The sequence below is a fragment of the Tauraco erythrolophus genome, chromosome 1 (genome assembly GCF_009769465.1).
Source record: "Tauraco erythrolophus isolate bTauEry1 chromosome 1, bTauEry1.pri, whole genome shotgun sequence".
Taxonomy (NCBI): Eukaryota; Metazoa; Chordata; class Aves; order Musophagiformes; family Musophagidae; genus Tauraco; species Tauraco erythrolophus.
In genome coordinates, this window is record NC_141465.1 from 134,060,600 (window position 1) to 134,072,924 (window position 12,325).

General features: G+C 39.0%; 1 protein-coding gene across 1 annotated transcript in view; it reads right to left on the minus strand.

Moving 5' to 3' along the window:
* The window catches only part of ACER3 (alkaline ceramidase 3), a 59,917-nt gene that overhangs the window by 26,830 nt on the left and 20,762 nt on the right, over nucleotides 1-12,325 (minus strand). The window contains exons 2-3 of the mRNA XM_086622242.1: nucleotides 10,811-10,921; nucleotides 2,581-2,633 (exon numbers count right to left, since the gene is read on the minus strand). Coding sequence (XP_086478368.1) covers nucleotides 2,581-2,633; nucleotides 10,811-10,921 — 164 coding nt within the window. The remainder of the gene's footprint in view (nucleotides 1-2,580; nucleotides 2,634-10,810; nucleotides 10,922-12,325) is intronic.

Sequence of the window (12,325 nt, forward strand, 5' to 3'; positions counted from 1 at the left end):
TGCAGGAAAGGGTTTAAATCCCTGGATCTGTGCGTTGCAGGGCCGGGAACTGCAACAGGTAGCACAAAGAAAGTATTGGGACTACAGATGGCAGCTGAAGGTAACAGGTGTGTTAGGTGGCATCTCGCCATCACAGTAGTTTATTTTTCCTGTGATGCCTTAGAGAGGAAAAAATGGAAGCAATAGCTGAATTCAGCTTTATAGTAATATTTATTATTTATAAGTTCAGTGATATGCTTTACCAAGTGTGACAGGAATTAGCTGCAGGATTAATTCATGCACCTCTTTAAGAGAGTGAGTCACTTAAGGCCTCATAAAAGAAAAAGGGGAGAAAAAGGAATAAGAAATACAATATAGTAATTTTTAAAAAAATTTGGACAGCTGATTAAGTTTATATGCTGCCAGCTTCTCAGGGACATAATGGTACCATCAAAGAGCCTCCCAAAAGATCCTAGTTATAATTTGCTTGTGGAAGACAATGGCTTCTGTAACAAAAGGAATTAATGCTTCCAGAAATCCTGTCAACAACATGTCTGAACATGCCTGAACAATGAAGAAGCACAGAGAGAAGGAAACTGGGTGAGCTGATTTCACTGGTTAAAAAAGTATTATGGATTCTTGAGGAAAGTACAATCAAGCAGATTCCCACAAAAATAAGAGGAAAAAAAAAAAGAGGTGATCTCTTCAAAAGTATTCTAAATAATTGCTTTCAAGAACAGAAGCTTTCACATTTCTCTTGATTAAGCAATTTGAATTATCATTTACAGCATTAAGACTGCAAAACCAATGTAAAAAAAATCTCGTCCAACAGCTGTCAACGATGACTTTTAATCATAACGAGATAAAGTGAACGAGAAAAGATTATTTACTGGTGGAAATGTTTCCTCTATGGTGATTCATGAGCTAGCAATCAAAGTAATTACGGGCCACTTGTGGATTTCACTTGGCTGCCAAAATAATGAGTGTACTTTCTCTGCCACACACAAAGCCTTTTACATCAGTTGGAAAGATGGTGCAAGACATTCCTGCTCCCCTCTCATCTGCTTCTGCCCACCCTTTACTTACTACAGTTCATAAGCCCCTTAGTTGTTCTGATGCAACACCTCAACTACATGGTAAGAAGCAAAGTGACTTGCATTAAAACAGCCTTTACACACAAAAAACCACACAAGAATGTTTTAAGCCTGGATCATTTTAACCATTTGAGCTTCAGAGTGGCCTTAACTCACCTCTGCATCAGTGTAAGAATGGACTTGAAACATGGGGTTAGGAACAAGCAGCTGAGGGAAGAGAGATGAAAAGGTGGAAATTCAAGGCAGTTTTACCACCGAAGGGAGTATACGTAAATCACGCCTCAATTTGAGAGGGAGTGGTGAAATGGATCTAGAAACCACTTTTTTCATGCTAAGAAAAGCACCAAATATTCTCATGTGATGGCAGCAGTATGCTCCATGGAGGCTGACAGCCTCCAGCACACGCCAGAGATATAAAACAGAGCATTATGGAGGCAAACTTCACTACAGATTTTAATTCAGTACAAATTTAAGACCCCTAACTTTCGGTGTCCACATAGGCAGTGTCTCAGGTCCCATTACGATCAGGAGAAACCCAGGACTCAACTCAGTTGCCGCGGCATAGCTGCCTAATGCCATCTGAGATGTGGCAGGTGGGACAGGGGCATCTAAGAGACCTGCAGCACTGTGGGATGGCAGCTGGAGGCCAGACTAACACTCACAGGGTCCAAAAGGTCACTAAATACCTATATTTGGCCAAATGGATATTATTCAAGTTAGGACCGACAGTGGAGTCTGGAGAATGACTCAGCCCTGCTGAACTCTGAACTCCACTCACCTAACTGTATTTCCATTGACTGTGGTGGGCGCACAGACTTCCAGCACACGTTTTTAAATGTAGGTTTCTTAATTCTGAACTGAATCCCACTTCACCATGACTTTGATTAAAAGATTAATTTCTTTAATCCTCTCAGACCTAAAACAGGAGAACAGGACAAGACTCCTTGTGTCCCTTTAGAAAACGGGAAATACCAGGACCAAATCCTTATGCCCAGTGATTTATTACAGAACGGCGCCTTCTTGAGAATAAGAGAGAGGAAGATTCAACTATTGTTACTCAGAAGATTCTGACTTCAGTATTAATGCTATAGGTCCATCTAGATAAATAGAAAACATGACAGAAAACATTGATTTAAAAAAGGATATAATAAATAACTAACTCTAGTCTATACTGCTTGCTATTAAGTCAAACCTGCGGGGATTTTGAAATAACAACTCGAGTAAAAAGACAGTATAATTTCCCAAAGGATAAAGTGTCTTCTACCAATGTAAGTGTTTGATTATAGCTCTTATCTTAGATGCAAGTATATATTCCTGGATACCCATCAGTGAAAAATATCTAATAAAACAAGACCTGCACCACTCTCCTGTTGAGAGCAGGAGTCATGTACAATGATACTCAAAGCAGATTAACTCACATTACACGAGTTTCATCTAAGAAATGGCAATGTGACTGTACAGCGAGATACACACCTAAAATGCTTCACAGCTACTTATCAATACTCACCTGCATTTCATACTTCAAGGTCATGTGGAAGCACCAAGATCCCAATCCCACAGCTGAAAACAAACCAAAATTACAGTTAGCATAGAATCCACAGGTAAAACTTTCAGGTACATTAGCTTAAATGCACGAACTTTACTGGGGAAAAAAGACCCAGAACATCAACATCCCATTTCAGGGACAAACCCCAATTTTCCATAGCTTTAGTCACCAGTGACATTCTTGAATTCACGTTTTTTGGGGAGTGGGTGTCATCTTTCCCTCCTCTCAATACTGTCTCCGATGAATCATTTTAATCTCAATTAAGATAAAGGTAGAGGGAATCCAGAATGAATGGAACATTATCATTCTATTTCTTTTTTCCCTCCTCCTCTTTTTTATTTTAAGTACATTAAGATTTGTCTGTCTCAACTCTTCTATAACACAAAACATCATTCAACTGCTACTACTGCTGCAAGTCTGTGATATTTCTACTTATTGTCCAGTTTTAAGAGGTAAATTTTACAAGGAGCTTTTTGTCAGCTCTAGAAACAGAAAAGAATTCCTGCTAGAACCCAGAAGTAGAAATTCAGGGAAAACAAAGCAAACCCATGCAGTACGGATTGGTTTTGTCAAACGAGATCACCATTTCTGAGCTGCCTTCTTGGAAACTCATCCTTCTATGTAATGATTTTTATTTATTAGAAATATTTTATTTTTAAACTCTGAATTTACTTCTGAAATTCATTTGTGAGGTATATACTTTGCTAACACACAGCTTTTACAGTTTTTCAGACAAGGACAATGTTTTTTGGAAGTTAGATTTCCCAGTTACAGTCAAGTTGGTAGAGCACTTAATGTATCATTCATTACTTTGAAATATTATCAGTTACACGCTCTCATTAAGCACCAGTTCATTTTTATTTTGCAAGAACAAGTACATTAATGCGATGTCTTGTCTTCCTTCAAGAAATTATGTTTTCCCTCAGCCTCTAGTTTCGGAGAAAGCCAAATAATTTGCACTCAAGCCTTGATCACTGGGTAGTGCTGCTGTGCTCTGCTGCAAGACCATAACGTTTTCCACAGACAGCAGCGAGATTTCACTCATGCATAAACAGACCTTCATCTATCAAACCGTGCATTTTATAAAGGATTCCCAAGCCAGAGGATAGACACGTCTGGAGATATTTCTTTAGAAGCTATTAGACTAGAATTGTGATTAATACACGTACTCAATGAAACGAAATACCTAAGCATGTAACTTTACCGAAACATAAAACTGTAATGCAGCTACATTTAAAAAAATGTATTGCCAAATAGTTCAGTGTCATTAATTCTCTGGGAAAATAAAGCATGGCTGCCTACCAGAATATAAACAACCATATGCATTTCTGTAAGTTCTGATTAAATCGTTTTGCTTCTGAAAAATCTTTCCAAACAATAAGCAACGACTGGTTTTCACCTTCACTGAGATTTTAATAAGAAATTCTCATAGCCATCTTTCTATGTATACAGGATATATTACAACTGCTGTTCAATCTGAAGAAAAAAAAAATTAAGATCATCATTAAAACAGTATCATCCATTATCTGGCTGTCACAGTGATCTCAGTATCTTCATGACACAAACTCTTAACAATTTGTAAGAGACATAATTTTCAAATATGGGCAAAATCATTGCATAAGAAATTTCAACTGGATTTTAAATTAACAGTATTTTTGCTGTTTGGGTTTGTTTTTTTTTTCTTATTGTTAGTTACTGGGGTTAATAAATCTCAACAATCAGCTACTGAACTCCTCCCCCTTCCTCCTATAAGATTAGGAGTTATTTCTAGATTATTTTTCCCTTCCAGTCTTTACAAAAATCAAGAATCCTGGAGATATTAGTGTTTCAGAGGTCAGTAATCCCACGACTACATTTGATTTCTAAAAATAATAAAAACCCCTGTTGCTTCTGTGTAATGATCACACTGAGTTTCTTTGATTATGAAATTTTACTATGCATGGGAGAACGATGCTTTAGCCATATTGCTTTAGCCATTTAGCAATAAAATAGTTGTCTGAAACAAGAAAAGTTTAAGGGGAATCATCATATGGTCCTTCCTAAAATAAAAATCTCTACTGGAAATAGCAGTAATGTTGCTTGCTGCAGTCTTGACAGAGCTCATGAGCATGGTCAAGCCTGTTTGATATTTAAGTGCATTCCGTAAGAAACTCAGGATATTACATGACTATAGAAACTATATGAGTAGATTACTCATCAGATGATACTCTCGCTCTCAAGACTGCACCGACAGCATTTCCTCAAACACTATTGTGGTGACTATGCACAACAGCATCTTTTTGAAGAGATGGTTGGTTTATTTCCTCTGCTGTGCCCAGAGCACACTACCTTTCTGTCACATTTAAAGCATAACTTGTAAACATACAAGGGCTTGACGTGTATTTGTCTCCAGTAAACAGCGGTTTAACACTCAAACTCAAATGTCTTCACGTGTAGCTTCTATTTGGAGTTCGACAGGAGCGCAGCTATCTTTAGATACGCTTCTCATCACATAACTTCAGCATCAAGACATTGCTAAGGAATATTTACTTTGCAAAAACCATCACTGCAATGAGATGCAAAGTTCTACCAGCTTTGATTTACTAACCAACTACTACTATTTACTTTGCAAAAACCGTCACTGCAATGAGATGCAAAGTTCTACCAGCTTTGTACTTTTCAAAACATGAATGAACATCATCACTGCAATTACAGCAATTTTCAACAGAAGCAACTTTCCCATACAGCCACTGACAAACCAAGCAATAAGTTTGCTCCGTATCTTGTAAGCAGGGGTTACAGTTTTCATTTCAGGTGTCTCCTTTTGCACAGGAGCTTAACTCACTAAAAGCTGCGTATCGGTTGGGAAGTTTTAACATCACTAGAAGCAATACAATTTCCCATCTAACTCCTGCAACTCTCTGTTCATAGATACAAGTCACTCAGCACTTTTAAATCAACAAGCCTCTCAAGTTACAGAGTAGATACATAAATTATGTATTAAGCACAGAATATACATGAAGTCACACTATTCTGAGATCAGAACAGCACTTCAAGACTGGCAATGCAAAGCCAGGTGAGCTGCTATGTGCAGACTAACATGGTCTTTTTTGTCCTGCAGCAAATACGACGTGTGGTTACTGCCAGCTGAAAAACTAGTTGTGTTACTGATGATGTAAAAGCAAAGTATCTGCAGACTTGACTTTTTACTCATTTATTTCACTGTGCTTCAACACCGTCAAAGACTTCAAGGCAATATCCATGCTAGAAATAATCTAACATCATACATGAGATCCAGCTTCGTATACGAACCACAAACTCTCAGGATTTTAACCCTAGAGGGACACAAATATCCCCTAAGATTTTTTCAATAGTTTTAGGAAGAATCAGAAATATCACATAATCAGAGATAAATCATTTCAAGACTACCTATCAGCATTCAAAATTCTTAACATAAACCTAAAGCCTTTATAGAAAAAGCAGTTTATTAGAATTTCATGGATGTAGTTTGAATTTAATCTCTACAGGGACTGCATGAAAACATTCTGAAGGAAGGATGCTTCAGCTGCAAACACCTTTATTTAGGTACCTACACGTGAACCAGGGGTTCAAAGCTCCCACTAAAGAGAATGACATTATAAAGAGTATTTCAGCTGGCCAAATATAAGGAGATATTTTAGGATGAGCCAAATGATTCTCTAGGCTTTACTGACTGCAGTGGGAGACAGACCCCTCTGCACAGGTAGAAACACCCATTTAGGTGTTTGAATCTGGAGCCGAATTCCACCTATGGTTTCCTACAATCGTGGAACTGAACTAAAGATAAACAACATCATACTGCACCAGAAACAGCCAAAGATTGAAAGAAGGTGAAAAAGTAGAATTAAATGAATGATTTTTATTGAATTATTTTGCTTTGTAACGGTTTCCCTCCACAGGGAGACAGGAGAGATCTTGGTTACTCCAAGGGTACAGCTCCACAAGCAAACTCGGGCATGGCTGAGACCGTTCCCACACACTGTAACACAACTGTCTACGCTACCAAGTTGTTCGAACAGCCTGTGGTGTGAACCTGGCCTGTTCCAACTAGCCCCTAGCCTGTTCCCCGAGCAGCTCCCTGGCACAGCCCAGCAGCCAGAAGAGTCCCAGGCCTGTGCCCAGCAGGGAATTTGTACGCGGTCACCTTGTGTTGGAGGTTAAGATGAGCAGACATGGGCTGTTCCACGCAACTTGGCTTCAGCACTGAAGAATGTCCCCCAGCACGTTTGATTTACTAACGTTGACGTGGCCTGAGCACCTTCTCTATGGCTGTTAGGTAAGAACAAACTTTGACTGAAGGGCTTCTAACAACTATTTTTACAGATACAGAGTTTCGCTGGAAATGAAGTTTAGTAAGTTAAGAAAAAAAAAAAACCTTTTTCCATCCTTTTTTTCCTCCACTTTGGCACAACATGAATGACTGAGCCCTGTTAAACGGGCCAAAGAAATACAAAACAGAACAATCCTTCCAAATTTCAAGCAAAACATCTACTAAAGTACATAACTCCATTGACTTTGCTTTCTCTTCAGCAATGTGCCCTTGTGGCCAAGAAGGCCAATGGCATCCTGGGGTGTATTAGAAGGGGTGTGGTTAGTAGGTCAGAGAGGTTCTCCTCCCCCTCTATTCTGCCCTGGTGAGGCCACATCTGGAATATTGTGTCCAGTTCTGGGCCCCTCAGTTCAAGAAGGACAAGGAACTGCTGGAGAGAGTCCAGCGCAGGGCCACAAAGATGATGAAGGGAGTGGAGCATCTCCCTTACGAGGAAAGTCTGAGGGAGCTGGGTCTCTTTGGCTTGGGGAAGAGGAGACTGAGGGGGGACCTCATTAATATTTATAAATATGGAAAGGGTGACTGTCATGAGGATGGAGCCAGGCTCTCCTCAGTGGCATCCAATGATAGGACAAGGGGAAATGGGTATAAGCTGGAACATAGGAGGTTCTGCTTAAACATGAGGAAGAACTTCTTCCCAGTAAGGGGAACAGAACACTGGAACAGGCTGCCCAGAGAGGTTGTGGAGTCTCCTTCTCTGGAGATGTTCAAAATCCACCTGGACGCGTTCTTGTGTGATCTGATCTAGGTGGTCCTGCTCCAGCAGGGAGATTGGACTAGATGATCCTTTGAGGTCCCTTCCCATCCCTAACATTGTGATTCTTAGGTCCAAAAGAGTTACATTCTATTTTTTTTTTTTTTTTTTAAATTGAGATCCTTCTAGAATATGAACCATTTGGGCACCATAGCTTCCCAGGACACATGATGAAATGACGTATGGTAGAACCTGATACAATACTACAGCATCATAAGGAACCATCCAAAGCCAACTCCTTATGCTTCGAGGCAGTGACAGTCTGATGATTTGTTACACTTACTCCATGACACGCAACATGCTAAAGTAATTGCTTAAGATTATTCTTCATAGTTTACAGGCTGATTAAATAGTTCTCTAAAGCTTAAAAATCGTATCCAGTTCCTATTGAGTTCATTGACAACATGCTCTTTGAGCTGAAAGGAGCTGGGAACAGTGTGCTGTATCTCAAAGAACTTGCTGAAAAGTGAAACTCAGTCTCGGCACCAGTATGAACAGGGAATTTATTTAAACACTTATTTAGAAATCCTCCTTCTTGTCCTGCCAACTTCGGATCTTAGCACGTATGTGAAATGAACACTGCTTCCCTAATTCAAAATGCATTTGGTTCAAAGAGGAAATAAATGTCAACCACAGAAATTGTGCTATATAAAGTGAAGCACTGAACATGGCAGGGTAAAACACAAAGGAGCTGACAATCAGCTAAAAGTCTGGAAGCATCCAAAAGAAACAGCTGATTTGGATCAAAATAATGTCTAGAAACAACACTTGTTATGTTCTCAAATGCCAACAGATTTAATTTTACTGCCCGCTTTGACAGCTGTCTTTTAACAGCTTGTAAAATCTCAGCAATGATTCCAAGTTGTTAAAACCTAACTAAAGTGCCCTTCCTCCACCCTCATCTTCACAGCAGAATCGTTGAAGAATTTCTACTTTAACAAGACAACCCTTAGACATCACCAGCTAGGCAGAAGCTCTGCTATGTGGTCTTTAATGAAGCATGATGCCTGAAGTGAAACCAGCAGTTTGTGTTCAATTCACTATCCCTTTATCGATTACATCTATACTTGTTTGTTACAAATCAAGGAAGCAGAGTGAAATCTGTTAATACATAAAATTACTGTAAGGGAAAGAATTCTCTCTGGTACTTCCTTACAAAAATAAGTTTCTGTACGCTTATGCTATCTCCACTTGAGCATGCTTCTCATTCAGTCACACGAACAGAAAGAATGCCAATGTTCCTGGCACGCTTCAACTATATTTAAAATTCTGTTTATCTTCTCATTTGCTCCTTTTATTCTGTCATAGAACAAATGTTAAGAGGTTTGTGATTCCAAACCATCCTGTTCCTGTTTTTCACTGAGCAACTATAAACCCTTCTATATTCCTTCACATCTTTCAACTGCTGTAAAACAGTCCAGTGTTACGAATACTGAGGCAGAGCCAAAACAGAAGAGAAACGGTTTTTGGGAGGGACCTTTAGTGGTAGGTTCCAACATATGAGATTAAAATCAAGCCCTGTGAACATTTATCTCTTCAGACAGGAGTGAAAGGCATCCCAGTCACAGATGAGCAGAGCCCAGCTGGAGCTCAGGACTGCCCTCCAGCCCTGCTGTCAAACATGCAGGCTGAGCTGCTCTTCATGAACACCAGGAACAACACGAAACTGAAGTCCATGGTATTTATTGTGACCAAAGACAGACTTTTTTTTTCTTTTCTTTTTTTTAAATAAAAGCAATGTAAACATTAAACAGCCTAGGAGAAAAGCCCACTCAGAGCAGTCTTGGTGTGACAGCCTGACATTCTGGTCAGATAGTGGCACAGCTTGTCCATCATGAAGTGTCAGCAACAGAGGTAGCCACCAGTTACGGTGAAGACTGACTCTCAAACACACAGTTTTACTACTTTTTTTTTTTCTTCAGTTTAGTAAGAATGGCAGTGTAGGATACTTTGATTCAAGAACATGCAAAGAGTCAGCTTCAGCAAAAACTTACATGCTGTTTCTTTCCCTGTCTTTTTAAAAGGAAATTCTGCCCTTCAAGAATTCCTTCTGCCAAACTCTTTTATATTGAGACAAAAATGAATAATTACTTGAAACCATAAAAAGCCTACAAATGGCTAGTTGGAAAGTGTTCAGAAAACCTCCAAAACTGGACATTGTTGCTGCTTATCTCTCACACATATCAGCAATCTGAGGCAACTGAAAAACCATTAAGTTGTACCTAGTATGTGATACTAACTGGCATCAAGAACACATTTAGCATATGGATATGTGGTTTTTGACAACTTTTATCTAAATACATAAGTATGCCAATCTTAAAAGTAACATTTAAAATAATTCAATCTTTTACCACTGAGAAGATGGGGAAAGACAGGCTCCATAGAGGCAGGAGCTCTACCAAACACAAAAATCCTGTGAAACCTACTTCTAGAGATCCAACTGCCAAATCTGAACCACCTTCAAACACCTTCTTTTCTCAAAAGGAAGGTGACTTCTAGTTGCATAATGAACATTTTAATGGAAGGTGGTTCTGTTTCTTTTCTAAAATAGCAAAATCTAGAAAAGACTGCCCTCAAGTTCACCTTAGTTTTTCCATCCTTGCGAAATTTCCCAAATACGATTGGCAGTTAGGTTATATATACCAAAGAGGAACTGAAAACAAATTCAAACCTCATGAAAGAATGCTTTTCCAGTTCCTCCAGGATCTTGGCCATTTCTTGTATTACTTCTCTGTACAAGTGTCATAAAAATACTAATATAGTGTGAAACTGTTTGGAAGTAGGATACACAAGACATCTTCTGAAATCATCATAAAAAGACACAGTGAGCTGAGATGCACTGAGCAGGACTTAAAGTCAGAGAAGGATCACTTCAAAACCTCATGAAGTTATTTAGCGAATTCTAATTTCATGCCCTTCCAACGAATCCCAATTTTCGGTCAACATGACCAAGTACAATAAATTGGAGGTTTACGTTTCACACATACAGTATTTGGATTTTACTACTTGGTTTATTAATATTTGGATATTGTTCATTGCACATCTGAGCTCTCTTTGTAATGAAAGAGCAAATTAAGTTTTACACATACCTGTAAGACATAAATATGCAGCTAAATACCGTTTTTCAAGGCCATCTTTATAGGTCTGAATCGCACCATAGATGGGAGGTAGAATGAAAATCAGGTTACTCACTGTGTTCCCTGTAGGACAGAAAAGAAAAGCAGACATTTAGAACTGGGTGCTAGGCACGTTAAATAAAGCTGCATCACTCACCAAAGACAGGTTTAGCAGTTTCCATCCAGAAAGCTACAGTTTTTTTGGAAGTTGTCTTCTGCTTTCACACATCATACAAAGTTAAATTTTGGTACAACACAGTTAACTACTTGAAGGCTGAGAATATTTTCATTCTTGTGTCTTTTTTCACATGTATGGATAGTAATAAAATATTAATTTAACTAAAAAGTTTGGCCTGGGTGGTGCTTAGTTTCTTGGCAGGAGGCAGAAAAATAAGGTTACCTTGATTGCAAAGCTCATGAATTAAAACTCTATTCCTTAAGGAGATATAAGCCCCAAATAGTTCAAGCCTGCTATTTTAAAACAGCTGTTTGGTTGGTTTTTTCTTTCCTTAAAACTATTCTTGGAACTGTCTCCTCCACACTCCTTTCAGATACTTTAAGGTCACCGAGTGACTCGTTCCCAAACGAAGCCAACTCATTCCTTACTAGTAGCATGGTAGTCACTGCATACACACAGAAAAACCTGGATGGTCCATCACAGATCACAGTGTAAGACCAAAGGCTGTGAGAAGGTACAATAAGGAATAGCAAAAAACCAGAATCCATGACTGTCCAGCATGATGGGCAACTGCCAAAGCTTATCACAAGCCTGAACTTGAGCAGGTCACCGCTGTTCTCCATCCCTCCTGCTCAAGCTGGGACGCAACACAAAGAGATGACACGTGTTGCAGAGATCAGAGAAAGCAAGAACAACTCAATTCCCAGCTCTCATACCAGGGGGCACGACGAGCCTTCCAGCACTGGGAAAGATGAAGGAAACTTTCTTTTTGTTTTCTTTAAGACTACTCTCCCAGTCTGATGTAGATGGTTTTTTTCAAACTGTCCTGGTCTATGTAAAAAGACAATGAAAGAGCGAGAAGTTGAAGTGAAGCATAAGGAAATGGTACATTTCTCAGCAGAAGGGATGCAGATTCAGCTTTTTTGCCTAACCACAAATGACAATTTTGAGAATAAAGGTCATTGTAATGGGAATAAAGTGACAGGCATTTTGGAAAAAAAAAAGTGCAAATCTATTAAAAAAGGCAGAATATTGCTTACATAAATTAAACTGCACAGTTTCACACACCATCAGTTAAGTGTATTTAAAATTGAAACTCTAATTTCAAAATATCTCCATGAAAAGTACGATGTATGACGCTATGGAAAGGTCAAAAAACCCCTATTTCTGGCTTTTTTTATGCAGCAGAAAATCTAAGCAGAGTTTCAATTTCTATAACAAAGAACCAGAGTGAGCAGGCAATGCCTGAATCACTCCCCTCTTTTTCATCTATTGCATCTATTTTTCAGGAGTCCAACTTCAAGATTCAT